The sequence below is a fragment of the Neofelis nebulosa genome, chromosome 3 (assembly GCF_028018385.1).
Source record: "Neofelis nebulosa isolate mNeoNeb1 chromosome 3, mNeoNeb1.pri, whole genome shotgun sequence".
Lineage (NCBI taxonomy): Eukaryota > Metazoa > Chordata > Mammalia > Carnivora > Felidae > Neofelis > Neofelis nebulosa.
The window spans coordinates 60233678-60257648 of NC_080784.1; the positions used below are offsets into that span (position 1 = coordinate 60233678).

At 36.7% G+C, this 23971-nt stretch overlaps 1 protein-coding gene across 8 annotated transcripts in view; it reads left to right on the top strand.

Annotated features, from left to right (window-relative positions):
• Window positions 1–23971, top strand: part of NEK1 (NIMA related kinase 1) — a 219655-nt gene that overhangs the window by 53487 nt on the left and 142197 nt on the right. For 7 of the 8 annotated variants that reach the window (XM_058720926.1, XM_058720921.1, XM_058720922.1 and 4 more), the window contains 6 exons: window positions 358–509; window positions 15147–15206; window positions 15458–15517; window positions 15612–15659; window positions 15824–15898; window positions 21193–21356. In XM_058720926.1, coding sequence (XP_058576909.1) covers window positions 358–509; window positions 15147–15206; window positions 15458–15517; window positions 15612–15659; window positions 15824–15898; window positions 21193–21356 — 559 coding nt within the window. Of the gene's footprint in view, window positions 1–357; window positions 510–15146; window positions 15207–15457; window positions 15518–15611; window positions 15660–15823; window positions 15899–21192; window positions 21357–21971; window positions 22104–23971 lie in introns of all 8 variants that reach the window. The other variant, XM_058720928.1, reaches the window with a different exon arrangement.

Sequence of the window (23971 nt, forward strand, 5' to 3'; positions counted from 1 at the left end):
TACCTTTCAATTACCTATTTACAGTATATAATTCAGTGTTTTTTAGTATATTCACAGATTTATACAGTCATCACTCACAGTCAATTTTAGGGATATGCTTTTTTTTTTAATATGAAATTTTTAATATCTTAGAGATGTGTGGCCTTTTGATTTTTTTTTTCCAAAAAGTGGCTTTAGAATCAAATAGTTTATAATGAAGGCATTGACATGTGCTAAGGCGTGAATAAGATGTTTAACGAAAAGTCTCAAATGTTGTCAATGATGGTAAAAATGAAAAAGTGCTATCTTGAAGAATTTTGAAAGTAAAGATTTGATATAAAGAACTCTAGAAAAAACTCTTTGTATCTTTCCATGTAGCTAAAAGACCAGCTTCAGGACAAAGCTTGGCTTCTGTTGTGTCTGCTCAGAAAATTACAAAGCCTGCCGCTAAATACGGAGTACCTTTAACATATAAGAAATTTGGAGATAAAAAATTACATGAAAAGAAACCACTTCAAAAACATAAACAGGTATGATCATATTACAAACTGTGTTAGTAACAAATTAAATTTGATCTTTTTTTTTTATTGCAGCTCAATTCAGTTATCTTGATACTTATAGGATTGTTTTCATTAAGTTACTAAAGAACATTGCTATTCCCGGCTTCATCAGTCTTCTAAAACTAGGAAGACTTACCAAAATCACAAGGAAACATGAAGTAGATATATTAAGTAGTTGGTGCAATAAAGAGAAAGTGATGTTATCTGTGAAATCACTTTTGAACAACCTGAGCAGAGCATTTGTTTTTGTGCCTAAAATAAGTACATGTAATACACTTGTTGAAAATGTGGGAAAAATTTGTATTTGAGAATTCACAATCAGATAAATAAATCAAAATCATAGAGCTGGAAGGAATGTTACTGTATAGTCTGCTTTGTAGTATTTAATTATAAATATATATTTTTTTCTGGGGGAGAGAGCAAGAGAGAGCACATGCTGCCCCCTCCCCCCCCCCCCCCCCCCCGCCACGTGCATGGGAGAGAGGCAGAGGGAAAGGGAAAGAGAATCTTAAGCAGGCTCGATTTCATGACTGTAAGATCATGACCTGAACCAAAATCAAGAGTTGGCACTTAACCAACTGAGCCACCAGGCACCCCTACTTGGTAATATTTCATCTGAAAAAATTAAGGCCTATAGCATTTAGGTGACATGCCTAAGAACACAGTGTTAGTTGCAGGAATTTGTCATTTTTCTTCATGTCAATAGCTGCATGCTTTGGCATATGAAACCTGTTTTGTTTTGGACTACATATGCACCTGTATGCATACATACATATGTACATACATACATACATACATATATATGTGTTTAGGCACATGTGAACACATTGCTGTAAGATAAACTTCATGGTAGGGATCATCAGTCACTTTGGTTAAAATCTGTCATAAGGTAGTTCAAATGATTATTGTAAGTTAGTCTTCAAATAACTTGTGTAAGTCAGCATCCAGTCAGGAGAAAAAACGTAATAATTTTATCAAGGGAAGTTTAATGTAAATAATCAGTAACTATTTTTAGGGAATGAACTTTAAGGGATAAAGAACTCTAAAGAATATAGGAATAGCAGATCATAGGAAGCAGGCACTCTTCCTAGGGCTGAGACAGAGTACCCAAAGAAGGAATAGACTTTGGAAGATCTCCCCAGTCCCATCCTTAAGGCTGAGATTCAAATTTTATTGGTTGTGGTGTGGCTATAAACCACTGGATGGTGGAGTTCACTGACGTGCCACAGGCCGAGGCTGGCAGACATGAAACTGTCCACTGTAGAGCTGATGAAGCTCCCGGGAACCTGCCTAGAGCGCCAGTGGAATGTACTGGGGAGCTGCTTGAAGGATTGTTGAATCTTCTGGGAAGCCTTTTGGAGTGCGGGTGGGAGTTGCCAGAGGTTGCTGAACTCTTTGGGTAGTAGGCTGGGGTGCCAGTTGGGTCACCAGCAGAATTTGGTGGGAAGCTGGCCTTGGGGTTGCTGCTAAAGTTCACAGGGAAGCTGGCAGGGGCACCAGCAGAATGATCCTGGCAGCTGCCCACAGGGTAAATGTCACTGTGTGTCCCACATGCAGCAGGAACAAGAAGAAAGGAAGCATGCTAATCAGGAATAGAGGCTGTTTTCTTCTGCATTGTCCTTCCAACATTGCTGACAAAGCTTAACATCATGATAGCAAGCAGAGAAGACGTGTTTATATTGTCCACTTTCTTCTCACAAGGAGGACAATGGAGGGCGAATTTGTGGCTGGGGGGCAATATAAGTGGCATACCAGTTTTTTTTTCTTCCTTCCCTCTTCCTTCCTTTCCTCCCTCCCTTCTGCCCTTCAGTATAACATTTATCTAGGCCTAATGGACCATTTCCATCATATCTTTTATTCCTCTTCTATAATCACCAGAAGCCCTGGACTCCAGACTTTTCCCTCTGGTCATAACCTAATCTGACCCCCACCCTCTGCATACCTCCCTGAACTCTTCCAGAAAGCCCTCCTGTTGCACATTATCAGCAAAATCCCTGTGTTCTACACCTCTTCACCTTTTTTGCTCTAAAACCTGGCTTGTCCCTGCACACACTATTGTACAACTTTCTTACATAGTGACTATTTTCTCTCTAATCCCTTAATACCGCTGGGTCTAGAACTAGGATGAGGGAAGTGTTTTCCTTGCTTCTCACTGCAAGAGTCTCCCCTGCTCCCTAACTACCCCCCAAAGGTTTCTGAGGCTTTTCCTGCCAGACTATACACCTGTTAACCCTCTATGTTAGGTTCATCTGTAGACCCTCATTTTTTGAAAAGTTTAACACTTGACTCCCTGTCACTCTTCCCAACACTGTCTTAATTCTTGGTGATTTCAGTATCCAAAACAATGATCCTTCCAATAGTACACAGTCTTTTATTTGTTCTCTTTCAGTGATTTTGTCCACCACCCTTAGAACTCTCACCTGTAGTCATACCATCACGTTTATCATTGTTGATAATAGCAACTCTTCCATAGTCTCAATTATAAGCATCCCATGACTTACCATTACTTCCTGTCTTTCCAGCTTATTCCTCAAGGACTGTACCTCCACAACTTCTTTGTCCTATTTGGATATATGGGTTTTACTAGTTGTTTTTTTTTCAGTGTCCCTCTCTTCATTTTTATTTTCCTGTTTTGGCTTAAAATCCATATTCTTTCATTATAATTTACAAAGCCTCACCTCTCTTGCCCTTGTCTTTCACTATGACAAATTACCTAGCAAAAACTAACTTTGTGAAATCCAACTCTCCATCTCTTTTGTGCCTGAACTTGGGCAGTGGAATGTGGTTGGAGAAAGCATACAACTATTCTGACTGGTCTCACTTTACACTTATAACTAATAATGTCAAGTGAGCACCTTCTGGCCATCCTATTCTATTTCCTCAGTCTAATTACTCTCCCACTTTCTAGATGGTTATTTCTTACCTTCTTGTTTTCCACTTCAAGCAAATGACCTTGCTTCCTCTTTTACTGAGAAAATAGAAGCAATTGGAAGAAAATTTTCCCAGGCTCTCACTACCACTACTTGCAGTCAGTCATATCTGTTTATAAATATCTGCTTTTCATCTGTTACTTTGAGTGATCTGTCTCTGGTATGATCTGAGTCAAACCTTCCTTTTTTTTTTTTTTAAATATATGAAATTTATTGTCAAATTGGTTTCCATACAACACCCAGTGCTCATCCCAAAAGGTTCCCGCCTCAATACCCATCATCCACCCTCCCCTCCCTTCCACCCCCCCATCAAAACCTTCCATTTTTTTAAGGTTTTTATTTAAATTCCAGTTAGTTAACATGCATATTAGTTTCAGGTGTACAATATAGTGATTCAACACTTCCATACAACACCCAGTGTTCATCACAGCAAGTATACTCCTTAATCCCCATTACCTATTTAACTCATCCCTCCACCCACCTCCTCTCTAGTAACCATCAGTTCTCTAAAAGTGAAGAGTCTGTTTCTAAAATAAAAGAGAGAGAATCTGTCTGTCTCTCTTTCCCTTTGCTCATTTGTTTTGTTTCTTAAATTCATCCTTGCCATTTGTATACTATTTTTTATTATTTCTTTGCCTACTAAAGAACTCATACTCTTTTCTGCATCATATTTTTCCTGTTACTGAATCATTTCTGTTAGCAATCAAATATGTTGTGTCTTCCTTCTTTAAAGCAACAACAACAACAACTAAAAAAAAACCCAGACCCTTTCCTTATCTCTCATATCTCTTTCCAGCTACTTCCCTATATCTCTGCTTCCTTTAACAGCATAACTTTTCCAGAACATTGTTTATGCTGTCTCCAGTTCTTCTCTTCTCATTTTGTCTTGAACCCATCCACTCAGGGCTTTGTCATGGCTGTTATAAAACCACTCTTGGCAAGGACATCGGTGAGCTTTGTATTATTAAGTCTAGGGGTCAGTTCTCTTCTTCCTCAGCCTCAGTTTTTGACTCACTTGATTACCCCCTCCTTCTTTAAATATTTCTTCACTTGAGTTCAAAGTATTGCACTTTTCTGATTCCCCTCCTACCTGATTGACTGCTTTTCTCAGCCTCCTTGCCTCATGTTTCTGACCTCTCTACATGCTGAAATGCTTAAATACTCAGTCCTTGGGTATCTTTCCTCTTGTGCCATGCTCACTTTCTAATTGACAGCATCTGAAAACTGACACCCAGATTTTTTTTTTTTTTTAATTTTTTTTTCAACGTTTTTTATTTATTTTTGGGACAGAGAGAGACAGAGCATGAGCGGGGGAGGGTCAGAGAGAGAGGGAGACACAGAATCAGAAACAGGCTCCGAGCCATCAGCCCAGAGCCCGACGCGGGGCTCGAACTCACAGACCGCAAGATCGTGACCTGGCTGAAGTCGGACGCTTAACCGACTGTGCCACCCAGGCGCCCCTGACACCCAGATTTTTATCTGCAGCCAATACTTCTTTCCTGAACTTGAGACTTACATCTGTCTTATCATCTTTAATTGAATTTCTAATAGGCATCTCAAAATTCACATGTGTAAAACTGAACTGCTGATTGCACATCCTCCACACATCCCTTCTGAATTTAGTAAATGCTAACTTCATCCTTCCATTTGTTCTCGTCAAAGACTTCTGGAGTTATCGTTGACTGCCCTTCCAACATCACGTTCTGTTGACTCTGCCTTCAAAATATATGCAGTGGTCTTGACTATTCCTCATTATTTCTGTCACCAAATTAGTCCTAGCCACCCTCACCTTTCACCTTGGTTATAATGTTTTGGCTGATCTCACACCTTCTAAAATTACTTCAGTCTGTTCTCACTTGAGCAGCCTAATACTTCTTTTACCATGAAGGTCAGATCATTGCACTTTACTGCTTGAAACTTTGCATTGGCTTTTCATTTTACTCAATAAAAGCCAGAGTCCTTATAGTAGTCTACAGAGCCCTCTGATGCCCTTATTACCGCTCCAAGCCTTGTTTTCTACTCCCCCATTTGCTACCTACCTACCCCCAACCCCAGCCTGCATTCTAATTAACTTTGTTGCCTTCAAACATTTCAAGCACTTATCTGAAAATGTGTTTTTACTTCCTATTCTCCTTTCCTAAAGGACTGTCCCTTAAGAAGACTGCGTAATTTTCTCCTTAACTTCCTTCAGATTTGTATTCAGAACTCAATTTATGAATAGAGCTTTCATCCTTGATCACTCTATGTCATTTAACTGTCCCTCAACCCTACCCCCACAGTTTTATCTACTTTATTGTGCTTTATTTTTCTTCACATTATAACTATCTAATGCACTGTGTATTTCTTACTTGTTTATCGCTACTCTTTTTTTATTTCAGTGTAAGCTCCGTGAAAGCAGGCATTTCTTGCTTGTTGTTATGTGTACTGGTTCCTGCCAAATGATTCTTGGCAAGGAGTAGGCACTCAATAAATACTTACTGCATAAGTGAATAGATTAATGAATAGGAACTTAGATTTTGTCAAGTCAGTCAAATGTTAATTCTTTAAAAGAATGAGTAACAACAAAAAATTGTAGTAAAACTATTTACAAAAGGCTTTTTGTTACTGTTTTTAGCAAATTGATAAATAATAAAAAAATAAAACCTAGAGACGAAAACAATGGTCAACTTTCTTGAGAACACTGGAGTGTGTCTTTATTTCATGAGGTGAAGACTGGAAAAAAAAAGTTTTAATAACTGTTTTCTTTAGTTATATAAAAGTCTGCTAAGATTATTATCAATAATAGCACTAAGGATACTAACAATATAATTCCTTTACCTGTCCTACCCAAGAATTCAAATCTAAGCATCATTAGACCCAGGCTTATTGACATAAAAAAAACAAAAATGTATTCATGTAGCAAACATTCAGTGGCAAAGTACTGCCCTACCAAATAAATGTTATATTCACGTTTGTGTATTGAACACTTTCCAGAACCTGTATTCAATCCACCAATGTCAATAATGCTCCAAAATTGCAAGTTTGATCTAAATTGGACTTGGCATTAGTTAATGACTAGTATGTACTTTTTTCTTTCTTTTCGTTATTCATTACATACCCCTTCTTCCTTTTTAAATGTTCTTTTTTCTTTGACTCTCTTTCCTGTGTAGGTACATGTGATATCGATACTGTATTATTATGTGAGCACTTGGAGAATACAAAGTAAAGACTATATTTCTTTTGCCCTCACATGTTACAGTTTAACTAGAGTCGTAGGCCTGAGAAAAGGCAAAAGGAGCAATTTGTATGGTAACTGTTCACATTGTTAGCTTGTAGGTTAAAGAATGTAATATTGGCATTATTTCCTGGAACACTGCTATGCTGGCAGTGTGAATTGATGTTTATAGTTCTCGATTGTTCTAAGGGACGTAAGGAACACTAGGATAAATTTTTTTCCAGAGGCTTTTCTTGTTTCTTCCCCAGTTGTCCCTTTTACCCTCTCAAAAACAGGAAACAGGACAGTAACTCCTTTAGTACCTCATATGTATCTTCTTAATGCTGTTTTATTAGACTGTCATCTCTCTGAAGTTAGGGGCTGTGTTTTACATTTTGCACAAAGTGAGTGTTTAATAAGACTTTTTAAAAAATCAGTGAATAAATGAGTAAATGAAATGAATTCCAGCTTAGGCTGTGTGCCACCGTTGCCGTCATGCTGAGGGCCACTCTGTTGCAACAGCCACAGTCTCCTATGCCAGCCCTTGAGGCCTCCTGTACCTGGATCTGGGCCCTGGTTCCTAGCTGCACTGTCACGGGCCACTGTCTAGTCAGTTCACTGCTACTCCCCTGAGTCACATGAGACAAATGAGGAGTTTGATGCCCACTGGGTAACCTACTTCAACAAGCCAGATACTGATGCTTGCGAATTGAGTAAAGGGATGAACATGCTTGTGGGCTATGACCTGGTTCCAGAACCCAAAATCATTGATGCTGCTTTGCAAGCATGCAGACAGCTAAAGGATTTTGCTGTGCATATCACATCCTAGAGGTTAGGACAGAGCAGAACCTCATAAGGAAATCTACCTCTGTGTCATCCAGGAACTTAGACCAGCTTTAAATGAACTGGAAATCTGCATTCCAGAGGAGCTGGGCCTTGACAAAGTGTAAACCCCATGGATGGCTTCTCAAGGATTTATTCATAATGCTGCCTGATTATAGAAAATACTGATAATAACATATTACTTTATTTGAACAAGTTTTCCTCTATTGAGTACCAAAACGATGTCATGGTAACTAGAACTTTAATAAAAGGGAAATGAGTTTGTACTGAAAAGGAAAAAAAAATGAATTCCAAATCAGGAAAGTAATATTCTTTAATATTTTAACAGTACTTAATAGGGTTAAAGGCCAGATAACAAGTCTGCTTTTAGGTACAAATAAGGCCAATGTTGTTGAGTTTTTATTCTCGGTGCTTAAAGGTGACTACTTCAGTGTGAGGTCATGAAGAGAAAGCTTTAGAGCATTGAAATCAATTTATTTATTTATTTATTTGCTTGTTTATTTATTTATTTTTTAACGTTTATTTATTTTTGAGACAGAGAGAGACAGAGCATTAATGGGGGAGGGTCAGAGAGAGGGAGACACAGAATCTGAAACAGGCTCCAGGCTCTGAGCTGTCAGCACAGAGCCCGACACGGGGCTCGAACTCACGGACTGCGACATCATGACCTGAGCCGAAGTCGGACGCTTAACTGACTGAGCCACCCAGGCGCCCTGAAATCAATTTTTTTATATACATGTGTAATTCTTGAGATCGAAACTTCATTTCTGTTACAGTTTTTGGTTCTTCAAAGTAATTTAAGTAGTATAACTTTGATCTGCAGTTTTTTTCCTACAAAGTATGTATTCTAATAAATTTGCTATAGTCTTTTAGAATAGTTTTGAGAGTTAAGGAAAGTAACATTCCCATTATCCAAACACTGCATTTAATTTAACTTAATTTTGTGGTGGGCCCCTCCACATTTGTATTCAAATATACATTGCCTGTATTTTTCATGTGTATCTGATAGTTTATAGATAACTTGTTATGTTTTAATTTAATATTATATATACTTAATGTAAATTTTTATTATTACCATCAGTGGTTGTATTATAATTCACTGATATGAAGTCAGTCAGATTGATTACATTCTTATAAACGTCTCCTTTGTTTTGATTTAATGAGATATAATTGACATATAATACTATATTGGTGTCAGGTATACCATAGACTGATTTGACGTTTGTGTACATTGTGAAATGATTACCATAATAAGTTAGTCTGTCACCTTACTAAGTTCATGCAGTGTTTATTGACTGTATTCCCCTTGTTCACATTACCAACCCATGATTTAATTATTTTATAACTGGAAGTTTGTACTTCTTAATTCTCTTCACCTAGTTTGTCCCCTACCACCCCCCCCCCCCCCCCCACTTCCCTTCTGGTAACCATCAGCTTGTTCTCTCTAGCTATGAATCTGAGTTTTGTTTTTTGTTTTTTAGATTCCACATATAAGTAAAACCATGCAGTATTTGTCTTTCTCTGACTTTCTAACTTAGCATCATACCCTCTAGGTCCATCTGTGTTGTCATATATGGTAAGATTTTATTCCTTTTTTATGGCTGAGTAGTATGCCATTGTATATATACACCACCTCTTCTTTATCCATTCATTTACTCATGGACACTTGGGTCATATCTGTATCTTCACCATTGTAAATAATGCTGCAGTGAACATAGAAGTACATATATTGTTTCCAATTAATGTTTGCATTTCTTTTGGATAGATACCTACTAGTAGAATTACTGGGATCATATAGTAGCTCTAGTTCCGTTTTTTTGAGGAACCTCCATTCTGTTTTCTGTAGTGGCTGCACAAATTTACATTTCCACCAGTAGTGCTCTGAGAGTTGGTTCCCTTTTTTCCACATCCTTGTCAACACTTATTTCTTGTCTTTTCGATACTGTCCTTTCTGATTAGTGTGAAGTGATAGCTCATTGTGGTTTTGATTTGTATCTCCCTGATGATAGTGATGTTAAGCATCTTTTCATGTGCCTATTATTTGATGAGTTTCTTTAATGTAATGTGTAGTTTTTTTCTCATTTTCTTTTGTGCATTTACTATAAGCTCTTGCATTGTGGTATTGTGAGATTCACATTATATCATCTTTACATGTATGAGAGCTTAAGTCGATAGCAACTTAAATTTGAACACCTTCCAAAACTCTACATTTTTCTTTCCCCTCCACATGTTATATTTTTAAGTCACTCTTATGTTTTTCTTATTTTATGTATCCCTTAACTAATTATTGTAGTTAATTTTACTTTTTTCTTTCAAGCTTTTTAGTATCTTTATAAGTGATTAATCCTATCTTTGCCATTTCTAGTGAGATTTTTACTTTTTATGCCTTCATGTTATTAATTATTGCCATTTCAATTGAAAGAAATCCCTTTATTAAAACACGGGGACAGGACCCATGGCCAGAAAGAACTGCTCTGAGGTTATAAGGAGTGACTGGTTATATACTGTGGAGTTGGGGAGGAAAAGCCAAAAGGGAGGTTTCCAAAAGGAATTTCATATGCTAAAGAAGACTCTTAAGATATTGGAGGCCTAGCTATTGTCAAGCTAAGGTTGTTTTTCCCTCTAGCAAAACATTAACATTAAGACTGTAGGGAGTTCCTAGAGGAATGTTTTACTCTCCCTGCCTCAAGTTTTTGCCATTGGGCAGTAAATTTAATTTTATCTACATTTTCTTCTGCCTTTTGCCACATCAGCACCAGTACACTCGGGGGTGTTTTGGGGCAGCTGGAGTTGAAATAGGCATCAGCTGGGAGGCCCCATAATACCGTACACCAGGGGTGCCCTAGTAAGCTGTCTGAAGCCAGAGTGATCTGGGCCTGGAGTGTTCCAGGGTGCTTTGCACACCTATGTCACCTTGACACAAAAGCTGGAGCTGTAGTAAGTGCTGACCAAGGGTGTCGTGTTCACGGCCTGGTGGCTGCGTTGATGTGGGTTAGAGGTCCAGGGCCCACTCAGGCGGCAAGCCAGCTTACTAAAGTGGAGAGGGAGTGTAAACTGTGTTGCTCACTAGCCCCTCTGTCTTGGCCCAGAAAGGATACGAGCAGCTCTCCTGCCCTTGGTAGAGTTTTAGGGCTGGCTCTTCTATGTGCTAGTTGCTCTTTTGAAGCCCCAGAGCCTCTGGGGGATGGTGTGGAGTAGGGACCCAGGGCATGCTGAGGCAAGTAGGCAACTGTGGCTTTTTGTGTGTACTCCAGGGCAGACCGATTTGCTCCTAGCTCCTCAGTACTATCCGTCCCCACTGTAGTTCTCAGCATTGGGGTGGGGATTCCCTGTTTTTGTTTTTGTTTTTGTTTTTGTTTTTTACCATGTCTTTGTCTCTTTTGCTGTTCTTTTGCTGTGCAGAAGCTGTTCAGTCAGCCCTCAGTTCTTCAGGAGGAATTGCTCCATAATAGGTATACGTTTGGTGCGTTCATGGAGGAGGTGAAAGCTTCATAACGAGAAGTTTATAAGAAAAACCATAAACACTTAATGATATTGTCTATCATTTGCAGTTGTAAAAATTTAAGCTAATAATGTATTAAGTTATTACTACCCAACAAATTTTGGGAATATTTTCATAGAAACTTTCTTTGCTCCAGTTCCTGTAATAATGTTATTTTTTTTTAAAGATTCTGTTATTGTGCCACCAGAGGGAGCTCTATGAATATGTTTTAGTGTTTTGGTTCAGATTTTTAAAAAGAACGCAGAACAAAACATTTGTCTTAATATGGATGTTTTATGTTACCATATTTTTCTCTTGTGTATTAGATACAGTTGAAAATACCTGTGTGACAAAGAAACAGCTTGATATATATATTTTTAAGTTTACTTATTTATTTTGAATGAGAGCAGGGGAGGGGCAGAGAGAGAGGGAGAGAGAGAATCCCAAGCAGGCTCTGCTAGCACAGAACCTGAATCGGGGTTCAAATTCACAAACTGTGAGATCATGACCTGAGCCGAAACCCAGAGTCAGAAACTTAACTGACTGAGCCACCTAGGGACCCCAGCTTGATATTTGTATTTCACAAATATTTGAGTATCTTGTATATGTGGTAATGGAGCATTAAAAGATGAATATAATCGGTGTCTTCATTTAACTTACCTAAGAGTATGTAGGTGTGTTAATTAAACATTCTCTTCTTACTGCTCACTATTGGGTAATCTGTTTAAAAGCTGTTTGTTTATAGTGAGATCTGTGTTACTTGTGTTAATACATTTAATGTTTTGTTGTTGTTGTTTTCTTTTTTAATTTTGAGAGAGAGAGAGAGAGAGAGAGAGAGAGAGAGAGAGACACCATGAGTGGGGGAGGAGCAGAGAGAGAGGGAGAGAGTGAATCCCAAGCGGATTTCACTCTCAGCAGAGACCCCGACGCAGGGCTCTATCTCGCCACCATAAGATCATGACCTGAACTGAAATCAAGAGTCAGATGCTTACCCGGCTAATCCACCCAGGTGTCCCCTTTGTTAATATTTTTAAATTGTTTGGTGTTGTGGTTCACAAATGTTGAAACTAGTGCTAGATCTGATAGATTGAGTTAATCTGTGTAACCTTTCAAAATATATAATGCAGAGCTCTATGTCCAGAAATTGATTCTGCAACTGTTAGGGTTATGTATATTTTTAAAATAGCTTTACTGAGATTTATTTCACATACTGTACAATCCATACATTTAACGTTTAGAATTAAATAGTTTTAGTGAGATCAGAGTTGTGCAGCTATCACCACAATCAGTTTTAGAACATTGTCATCATCAAAAAAATTCTTTTCCCATTAGCTTTCGCTGCCCATTCTTCCCCTTAACCCCATTGCCCTAGGCAACCACTAATCTACTTCTGTCTCTGTAGATTTTCTTATTCTGGAAATTTCATGTAAATGAAATCATATAACACATGGTCTTTTGTTACTGGCTTCTTTAACTTAGCGTACTGTTTTCAAGGTTGTAGCATGTATACATGTTGTAGCATGTATCAGTACTGCATTCCTCTTTATTGCCCAATAATATTCCTTCTTATGGAAGGAATGGAAGGAGTATGTATTTTTACAAAAATTCTGTGTAACATTCCCCACTAGTTTAAATTTTATATACATAACATGCTTTGAAATATTAACTGCGTGTTTATAATACTATGAAGAGCATTATCTCCAATTGTATTTTTTTCTTACACATTAATAGCAGTGGCCCCAGTGCCCTCCCTTGACTATTTTAAAATTTTGGGTTGCTTTTAGTGATGGAAAAGTCTGTTTTGGAGGTAAAAAATGGGTCCTTTTTTTAGTAATAGATGGAAATAAAACCAACTATACATACTGTGTATCTTTACAGGGTCTGGATGTGAACTGTATTTCTTACTCTTGGTTACTTTCAGAAAAAATTCAAAAGTTACTTTTCTTTAAATATTTCACTATTATTGTCATTTCATTGACCCTAGTGCCATTTCTGGAGTTAAGTGCTGAGATACATGGTTAACTCAAGTGAAACTTGAAGTAACTAGCCAAAACTGGCAGTTAGGAGTTAGGACCTAATAATATGGTGAGGGGGTGGGATGATTCTGGGAATCTACCACTTGGGTCTTCTCAAGTAGTAAACTCACTGTTTGGTTACTTATGGTGTGAGATTTAGTACCACTTACTGCACTGTTTTGCAGCTTTAAGCTAACTTAGACTGTATCAATAAAATGGATTTGGTTTAGGGGCACCTAGCTGACTCAATGGTATGTAAGCATGTGACTCTTGATCTCAGGGTTGTGAGTTCATGCCCCACATTGGGCATAGAGCTTACTTAAAAGAAGAAATTAAAATGGATTTGGTTTATGATGGTCTCGAATTAAACTGGCAAAGCACATTATAAAAAGAACCATTCATATTTTATCAGGTTATCAATATGCTGGGTAGTGTAATATACTAAATAGTATTATTTTATTGTGCTCATGTTAAATAACGTATCCATTAAAATAAATTAGTTGCATTTCATAAGGAGAAATTCTATATCATGTTGCTTTCTGAAGAAGAAATCAAATATCTTCTGAAATCTTACTATAAATAAAGTTTGTGTCTTCCTGGTTCTTTTTTATTAATTTTATTAACTTCATATTAATTCACAATCATTTATTTTATTTCTTCTGAGTTGCCTTTTAGAATTTCAGTGCTTATCTCCGGATAATTTTATAAAATTTAGAAAACTGAAATAATGATTGGTATATAAAAGTAATTTCATAACATTGGCTTTTGTTAAAGACAGCTGCTATTGATATGGAATTGTTACCAAAAGCACTTTTTAAAAAAAAGTTTATTTATTTATTTTTGAGAGTGAGAGCACATGTGTGAGCAGGGGAGGGGGGAGGAGCAGGGAAAGAGAGAGAGAGAGAGAGAGAAGGAGAGAGAGAGAGAATCTCAAGCAGGCTCCTTGATGTCAGCACAGAGCCTGACATAAGGCTTGATCCCATAAACTGAGATCATGACCTGAGCCAAAATCAAGAGTTGGATACTTAAATGACTGCACCACCCAGGCGCCCCCACCCAAAGACACTTTTCATGATTTAATAAGTTAAATTAATAAAATTTAATATTATTTTGATAATGTAAATGATCATTGAAGTAATTTTTTTTGAAGTAATTTTTAAAAATAACATTTTCTTTCCTTTATAATTAAAATCAACAGGGCATCTTTAGGTGGGGTGCCTTGGGTGGCGCAGTCAGTTGAGTGCCTGGCTCTTGCTTTCAGCTCAGGTCATGATGTCGCAGTTTGTGAGATCGATCCCCACATCGGGCTCCGTGCTGACAATGTGGAGCCTGCTTGAGATTCTCTCTCTCCCTCTCTCTCTGCCCCTCCCCTGCTTGCTAGCCTTCTCTCTCAAAAATAAATAAACATTTAAATAAATAAATAAATAAATAAATAAATAAATAAATAAATAAAAATCAACAGGGCATCTTTATAAAGTTAGGTTGTTTATTTGAGATGTTTCTTGTTTCTTGAGGTAGGCCTGTATTGCTGTAAACTTCCCTTTTAGAACAGTTTTTGCTTTATCCCAAAGATTTTGGATTGTTGTGTTTTCATTTTCATTTGTTTCCATGTATTTTTAAATTTCTCTTTGAATTCTTGGTTGATCCTTCATTATTTAGTAGCTTATTACTTAGCCTCCATGTGTTTGTGTTCTTTCCAGATTTTTTCTTGTGATTGATTTCTAATTTCATATCATTATGGTTGGAAAGGATGCATGACATGGTTTTAATCTTTTTGAATTTATTGAAACTTGTTTTGTTGCCTAACATTCTGGAGAATGTTCCATGTGCACTTGAAAAGGATGTGTATTCTGAAGTTTTTGGTTGGAATGTTTTATGTGTATCTGTTAGGTCCATCTGGTCTAATGTGATTTTCAAAGCTACTGTTTCCTTGTTGATTTTCTGTCTGGATGATCTATCTATCCATTGATGTAAATGAGTGTTGAAGTTCCCTACTGTTGTATTACTATAGGGATAATATATTTTGAAACAGAGTCATGGCAGTATTGACTACCTTTTTCTTATTTTGAATTTCCTTAAATTTGAATTTTTTCAAATGAGTACCTCAAAATCCTTATCTAATTTGTAGTTTTACTTTTTGTCCAGGCCCATCAAATTCCAGTGAAGAAAGTGAATCCTGGAGAAGAAAGGAGGAAAATGTTTGAGGTATAAAGACATCTGTCTGCTTATTTTAAAGCTTTGCAAAAACAATTATAAGAAAAGAAACAAAATCTTATAAAACCTCCAAACCTTTCCTCCTTATTTCTTTCAAACAGAAACCTTTAACTTTAATTCTTTTTTTTTTTTTCTCCCTAATCTCTCTGGGTATACCTCTACTATTGGTGCACTAACTTTCCTTATGAAACCAGAAAAAAGTAGCAATTATTTTTGATGAAACTGTTCTTTTTTTATTTAAGGAAGCAGCAAGAAAGAGAAGGTTGGAATTTATTGAAAAAGAAAAGAAACAAAAGGATCAGGTAGTTTTTTTGCTTTTATTTTTCTTCCCTTGCCAAGTTGTAGATGATAATAGTTTTAAAAGCTCTAAGATGTTTGTCTTTAAAATTGTTACAGATTAGTTTAATGAAGGCTGAACAGATGAAAAGACAGGAAAAGGAAAGGGTAAGAATAATCCATTTTTCCTGGTACGTTCCACCTCCTCCTCACACACTTACTTTTTTTTTTCCAAAGGAATACACTGATTTCCATTGTATTAGTAAATGTATTTCATGTACTTTATATTAAATACTTGAAATTGTGTTTTGTTTGTTTCTTTTCCCCAAAAGTTGGAGAGAATAAATAGGGCCAGGGAGCAAGGATGGAGAAACGTGCTAAGTGCTGGTGGAAGTGGTGAAGTAAAGGTAGGCATTTGATATCAGTATGGTTACACTATTGCAGTGTTTTCTCCAGTTTCACCATGCTCTTTGAAATGTATATAATTGGCTTTTTTGGTGGGGAAAGGATTAACTTCATACCTAAAATTCTTCTTCTATTATGAATTCTTAGTTTTCCTGCATGTACTTCATATATAACTTGTATTGATAACTAATATCTGGCACAGTTAAAATTGCTTAAAAAGTTTGGTGTGGAGGCTATGATATACCTTTTTTTCCAGAAGAATCTTTTTTAAATCAAATAAAGTTTGTCACACCTCTGCCTTAAATCCTTCTGTTGCTTCATCTAGCCTTAAGGATTAAGTTTTCATAAGATCCTTGTTACTCTGGCCCCTGCCAGTCTTTCCAAGCTCATCTCCATCCCTTCCCTACCACACACTGTGTGCTCAAGTGAGGCTGAACTGAAGACCATATTTTGTAGTTTCCTTATTCTGTGTAGTCTGCCTGATTTCTGTCTTTGTACTGTGTTTCTTTTTACTTGATAGCATGCCTCCCTGCCTCCTCACTCTCACTCCAACATCCAACCATTTACCTAGGTAACAAATTACCTAGCTAGCCAGTTACCTAAGTATGTTAATTCAGACATTTCTTTTGGGTAGATCCATACTATATAACAAATGGCAAGTTACTTTTCTGAGACTTCTTCATTTAAAAATAAAGAAAAAATTCAAGAATAATGCCTGGAGTGTGATTAGCAAGGATTCATAAGTTAACTTCTTGTTTCTTTCTTTGTTGTGCTTATCTGAATCCTGTATTTCCTCTTTTGCTCTTGTAGCATTCTTTACATATCTATGATAGGCCAAATTCTAAGATGGCCCTCCAAATTTCTGATTCCTAGTGTAGATACCTTGTATTCCCTCCCCTTACGTGTGGGTGGAACCTGTGAATATTGTGGTGTTATAGCTCCATTGATTAGGTTATGTTACATGGTAAACGGTAATAGGATAGTCACTCCTTGACTATCAAATTGACATTTGATGAGATTCCTTCATAGAAGACTAGAGAGGAGAAGAAAGTCTGAGAGACATGCTTCTGCTGGCCTGGAAAAAAAAGCATTCACATGGCAGGGAAGTATAGGTGGCCTTTAGGAGTTGATAGTGGCCTCTGGCTAACAGCTAGCAAGAAAGTGGTGACCTTAGCTATTACAGCCACAAGGAAGCGAATTCTGCCAGGAACTAGTGAACTTGGAAGAGGATCCTGAGCTTCAGATGAGAATTGTCCTGGCTGACACCTTGATTGCTTCCTTGTGAGATCCTGAGCAGGGGACCCAGCTAACTAAGTCCAGACTCGTGAGCCAGGGAAACAGTGAGATAATAAATGGGTATTTGTCTGAAACTACTAAGTTTGTAGTGATTTGTTACACAGCAATGAAAAATGGATAAACTTTTTTTCCTCAGTATTATAATTTTAACATATGTTACCCAGTCAACTTTTAGTTAACGATGTTATTTAGGTGCCCAATAGAGTTATCAAATTGACTTGATTACCATTTTTACTTCTTTTCTCCAAAAGTTATGATTTGAATAAAAGTTTTATGTAGATATGTGTGTTCTGTCCTGGTTTTCTTGATTTTTCATATTACGTATTAATTCAATAAGTTTTTCTAATTCTGTATTAATATATTACAGGTTGTAGTAATATAATTTTATCTTTAAAACTATACTTTACCATTTTTGTACTGCACTATCTACTTTACTCTGAAGTAGAATTTCTGAATGATAAGGAATGACTCCGAATTCAGCCCATTCTAAAATGACTAACTCTGTATCTTACCCAGTTGGAAAGCAAAACTTAACAGTTGAAGTGTGGGCCCTCACATTTTGTCAAGCATTTTATATCAAGTCCATGACTACTGTTGAGAATTTGATTATTTTCTCTTTTCCTTTTGAATATATCTTCTGATATGCAATAAAATATCTTTTTTCCTGTGATGTTTAATATTTAATCCTAAAGTCCTATCAATGTTGTTTGATAACTGATTGAGACAGTTTTTCAACAGTATTAGATAGTATGTATTTAATAGGTTTCTGCTTTACTTTGTAAATTCCTATGATGCTTTCATTAAGGATTAATAAAATTATTTCCCATGACTTAAAGCAAATTCTGTTAGTTTCTGTACTTATTTCCCAAGGGGTTTTAAATATTTAACTTCTTAGGCTGTTTGATTCCTGCGCAGGTGATAAGGACCTGGAGGCTCAGTATAATGTCAGTCAACTTAAAGAGATCCCTTAAATAAAGATAAAACAGAAACTAAAGGGTATATTTCAAAATTAATACTATTATTATAAACTGCTAAATAATAAGGCATTATTCACAGTATAAATAATCAGTTGTCTTTGATTATTTACTATCTGTAAAATCTGGGACTTACTGCTTCATCCATATCTGATTTATCTCTTATGAATGTTTTTTTTTTTTAATTAGGAAATGTTCCACATACATAGTTTCATCATATGGTAATCATAATGTGTAAGAGGCATATCAGTGGTTTGAAAATATATTGCAGGAAAAACACATTGGAATATTACTCAGCAATAAAAATGAATAGCCTGTTAATACACGCAACAACATGGATCAATCAAAAACATTATACTGAGTTAAAGAAGCCAGACAGAAGAGTACATATTATAGGATTTCATTTATATGAAATTATAGAAAAGGCAGTCTAGTCTATAACAGAGAGCAGATCAGTGGTTGTTAGAATGAGGGGACATTGACTGCAAAGGAACAAAGATCATTTAGGGTGACGGATATGCTTTTGATTGTGGTAGTGGTTATACAAGTGTATATATTTGTCAAAACTCATTAACATATGCTTATAATTAGGGAAGAAGGTGATTTTTGAAAGACAATGTTGCATCAGTATTCTAGTACAGTATTTTCAGCATTGTTTTCAATATAAACATCTTCAGAGACGTTAGCATACTTTTCATTTTTGCTAAAGAGAAACATTAGAAGACTCAAATTCAGGTCAAGGTGATATTAGCACTAGACTAAACTCAGAGAGTAGCCAATCTCATAGGAGATACAACTGCCTTTTATCAGAATTCTGATTCTGATTCTTGCCTTGGGATGCACTTTTGAAGATATGTGTAAGGACTGCTTTAATGGAGTTTCCTGCCTAATTAGTTATCTTCCTATTTCTGACAACTTTCATCTCTTGCTACTCAAACATCTTATCTGTAGTCATCTTAAGCTGGTTTTTAAAAAAATCATGCTTTCTTATAATGTATGCAACTTACCGTGTCAAAATGTTGACACAAGTTTTATCTCAGTGGGTACACTGAAAGTTTTTGTTATCTGATTCCAGTAGTTTTCTTTGCATCATTTCTTTGCCAGATTTCTTCCTTCAGAAATTATTGCTTAGAAGTTCTTCTTTTACTTTACTTGTCAGTGTTCTGACTTCTATTCTCATCACTTCACACACAAGAAAGGTTTTTATTTTTTTAACTGTTTTTTTTTTTTTTTTTTTCAATGCAAGAGAATGTGTACACTCACACTCACGCCTGAGTGGGGAAGGGTGAGACGGAGAGAGAATCTTAATCTTAAGCAGTGTGGGGCGGCTCCATCCCATGACCCTGGGATCATGACCTGAGCTGAAATCAAGAATCGGTCACTCAACCAACTGAGCCATCCAGGCGCCCCCAAAACAGGTTTTTATTTATTTTAAAAAAATATTTTTTTAATGTTTATTTATTTTTGAGAGAGACAGAATGCGAGTGGGTCAGGGCAGAGAGAGAGGGAGACACAGAATCCGAAGCAGGCTCCAGGCTCTGAGCTGTCAGCACAGAGCCCGACGTGGGGCCCGAACTCACGAGCCATCAGATCATGACCTGAGCTGAAGTCGGACGCTCAACTGACTGAGTCACCCAGGCATCCCCAAAATGGGTTTTTAAATGCTACCACTCAACTTTAGTCCTTTGAGTTTTATTTTCAGTATTGACCTCTGCATTTCCTCTTGGTAGTGAAATTTTTTCACGATGACTTATGCAGCATTACACATTTACTTTTAACTCTTATCCTTGTCTGACATCTGTTTTCTGAGTTTTCCACATGCTTAAGTTCTTATGTCTCAGTGGTTGTGGCCTTATAAATCTGCCCTTACCCTGTGTTATTCCTGTAGAGAATCCACAAGTCCCTCCCCTTTTTCACTAATTGCCTTTCTTTGCTCCTAGGTTTGTGGTTTCGTGTCAGTGTAGTAAGCCTTCTGATTAGTTCCTCTACCTTCTTCTCTCTCCCATTCCTCTTTATCATGCATAATATGACTCACCTTCTTAAAAACAGTTTTGGTATTCTACACCTGTCAGAAAATTTATAAATGCTTTCTGTTGTTGTTTATTATATGAACTCAAACACCCAGGCTTGATAGCAATTAGAGATACCAGCCTCTTGTGACTGATGCCTGCGTTCTAATCCTATTTGTTTGCATACTTCCTTCCTCCTCCTGCTGTCAACACTCAAATATTATACATACATAGCTCAATTTTACTTTAGTACCCTGGCTCATATTGAATCATTTAATCTCTCTGTTGTATTGCTTTCAAGGCTGGATTGAACAGTATCTTTCTCCAGTGCCATTTTTTTTTTTTGAGGAATTTTTACTTCTGATAAGCTTTTTCTATTTTGTGAAAGTCAGTTTCAATACTTAACTACTTTAAAGTGTGCCTGCTACCATTCATTTACCACAGGCAGGAAATCGTTTTCTAGATTGTGCTTTGTTTCCCAACGTGTTTATAAACTGATTAAGGATAGATAAAATGTTTTGCTGTATTTTACATCTAGACTATGTTTCAGTGGTGTTTATGTCTTTACTGTTTATTGAGGGATTTGAGATCTATTAAATGCCATATGTAAATGTTTTTGTTCAGTATACTTTTGAGTGTTATAAAAGTGGGCTCTACCTTACATATAAGCTATACATATTTTAAACTTAATAGAATGGTACCATAAAATGTGTACTAGTTTCAAAACTTATTAAGACCAGACTTTTCAATATTTACGTAACTTTAATGGCTTTTTATATTTTTGTTTGTTAAATTATGCTTTATTCTTAGTAACAAGGTATGCTACTTTTTGATTGTCAATGGTTATAACACAGTAGGAAAACATTTTGCTTTAAGCTGTATGTTTATTAATATGTTCAAATTAGGTAATTGCTTTTTAAAAGTCAAGTGTTGAAATAATTTTTTTCTTTTGAAGGTAGTACAGATCTTTTGGGTCTTATGAGATAAACATGTGAGAGCTGTTTGTTTAATTCCTAGGCTCCCTTTTTTGGCAGTGGAGGGGCTGTGGCTCCATCACCTTTTTCTTCTAGAGGACAGTATGAACATTATCATGCTATTTTTGATCAAATGCAACAGCAAAGAGCAGAAGATAATCAAACTAAATGGAAAGGAGAAATATATGGCCGAAGACATCCAGAAAGGTATGGCTATGTTCTGCAGAAGTTGCTTATGCTTTGCTTCAGAGAAAATAATAAAAGTCATTGTGATGTGGAAAATTGTTGGGGTTTGGAGCCAAATGCCAAGAAAGAATTCTTGAGAAGTCTTCGGTAAAAAGAGTTGGTTTTATTAAAGCACGGGAATAGGACCCCTGGGCAGAAAAAGCTCCCTTGGGATTGTGAGGAGAGATTGATTACATACCTGGAAGTTGGAGGAGGTAAAGGCAAGGGAGGTTTCCAAAAGGATTTTCATACGTTAAGGAAGACTTATAGAATACTGAAGACCTAGCTATTGTGAAGCTAAAGTTGTTTTCCCCTCTAGCAAAGCATTAACATTAATGGGGGGTGGGAGAGAGGGGAAAGTGGGTGATGGGCATTGAGGAGGGCACTTGTTGGGATGAGCACTGGGTGTTGTATGGAAACCAATTTGACAATAAATTTCATATAAAAAAAAAGTCACTTGGGAGTTCATGGAGGAATGTCCTACTCTGCCTGTCTCAAGTATTTGTCAGTGGGCTGCAGGTTATAAGGAAATTTAATTTTATCTATCATTTCCTTCTGTCTATGTTTCCCACACCAACTGTGCATGTTTATCTACAGAGGAATTTCACCTGGACTACATCTAGGATTTCCTAATGGGGCTATAGGTCATCACCATTTCCCAAATCCTGATGCTATTAGAAAATCTTTGAAAAGATTGAAGATTGTATCTAAACAAGCCAATACAAACAGGCTGAACTATGATGATCCATAAATTCATCCTCATGTGTAATTTTGTTTTATGTCATGTATAGCTTAGTACTTATACTTTTCGGATGTTTTCTGTATTGATTACACAGAATATGTCTTTGCCTTTTAGATGCAGTAATTTTCTTAGGTACAAATTTGGCCTTTGACTGCATGTGGCAAACATGCAGCTTTTTCATTTCAGCCTAATTTTTGTAGCTTATTTATATGTTATAGTCTGAGCATATGTAAAAGAACATGTGATAACTTTGAGCCAACATATGGTTGTAATAATTTCACCCACTTGCTTTAAATAAATCTGAATATATTTAAATGGAATCACACTTTATGCAAAATTCCAAAGTATGCTTTTTTTGTCTTTTTTTCCCCATATCACTTAGAATCCCACTTTTTTCTCTTTGTTGTTTGTGCTTGTTTTCTCTTTATATTCATCTCTGATTTATGGCTCTCTGTGATCCTGTTCATCAGATTTTTCTTTTTCATCCCTTGAATTAACTTAATATGATAGCAGTCAGTAACTTTAATTTGCATGGTTCCTTTTGTCTTAAGAATGCACACATGTTTATGGGGCATCTTGGTGGTTCACTCAGTTAAGCATCTGGCCCTTGGTTTCGGGTCAGGTCATGATCTCGCAGTTTGTGAGTTCAAGCCCCATATTGGGCTCTGTGCTGACAGCATGGAGCCTGTTTGGGATTCTCTCTCTCTCTCTCTCTCTCTCTCTCTCTCTCTCTCTCTCTCTCTCTCTCTGCTTTTCCCCTACACATGCTTATACACAAAGGATCTCTCTCTCTCTCTCTCTCTCACTCTCTCTCCCTCCCAAAATAAATAAATAAACTTAAAAAGATGCATATGTGTTTCCTTAGATATTCCCATTTCTTCTATAAAATGTCTGGTTAAAAAGGAGCAGATACTGGGGCACTTGGGTGGCATAGTCAGTTAAGCATCAGCTCTTCGGCTCGACTCAGGTCATGATCTCACGGTTTGTGAGCTCGAGCGCTGCATCAGGCTTTGTGCTAATGCTGTGGAGCCTGCTTGTGATTTTGTCTCTCCCTCTCTGTGCCCCTCCCCAGCTTGTGCTTGCTCTGTCTCTCAAAATAAATAAATAAACTTTAAAAAAAAAAAAAAAAAAAAAAAAAGTAGAACACGTATATAAAAAAGAGCAGATACCATTTTGTGAAAATTTAGTTATATTGCCTTCTTCTTGTCATCTTTTTTTTTAAAATTTTTTTTTTCAACGTTTTTTATTTATTTTTGGGACAGAGAGAGACAGAGCATGAACGGGGGAGGGGCAGAGAGAGAGGGAGACACACAGAATTGGAAACAGGCTCCAGGCTCCGAGCCATCAGCCTAGAGCCTGACGCGGGGCTCGAACTCACAGACCGCGAGATCGTGACCTGGCTGAAGTCGGACGCTTAACCGACTGCGCCACCCAGGCGCCCCAGCCTTCTTCTTGTCATCTTAAGGAGAATCCTTTCGAATGTAATAAAAACCTTTATGATCCCCCCCCCCCATTATAGAAGATGATTTAAATGTAGGTGAGCAGAGGTAAATAATTGAGGTGAATATAAATTAATTTTATGAATTATATACACTAGCCTGAAGTATTAAGCTAATTGTAGATTCTGTTTTTGAGAAAGGAAGGCTACTTACTGACTCACAAATATGCATTTTTTTTTTTTATGAAATGAGAAAGCAAATTTTGTTCATGGCTTTTATCCTGTGGTGTTATTTATCTTTATAGTATAAAATTTGGCTTTATTTAGTTTTATATTAATCAAATCTAAAATAAATATGTATAGTATGATGTAGAAAATGTTGGGGTTCTGAGCTGATGGCTAAGAAAGAATTCTTGA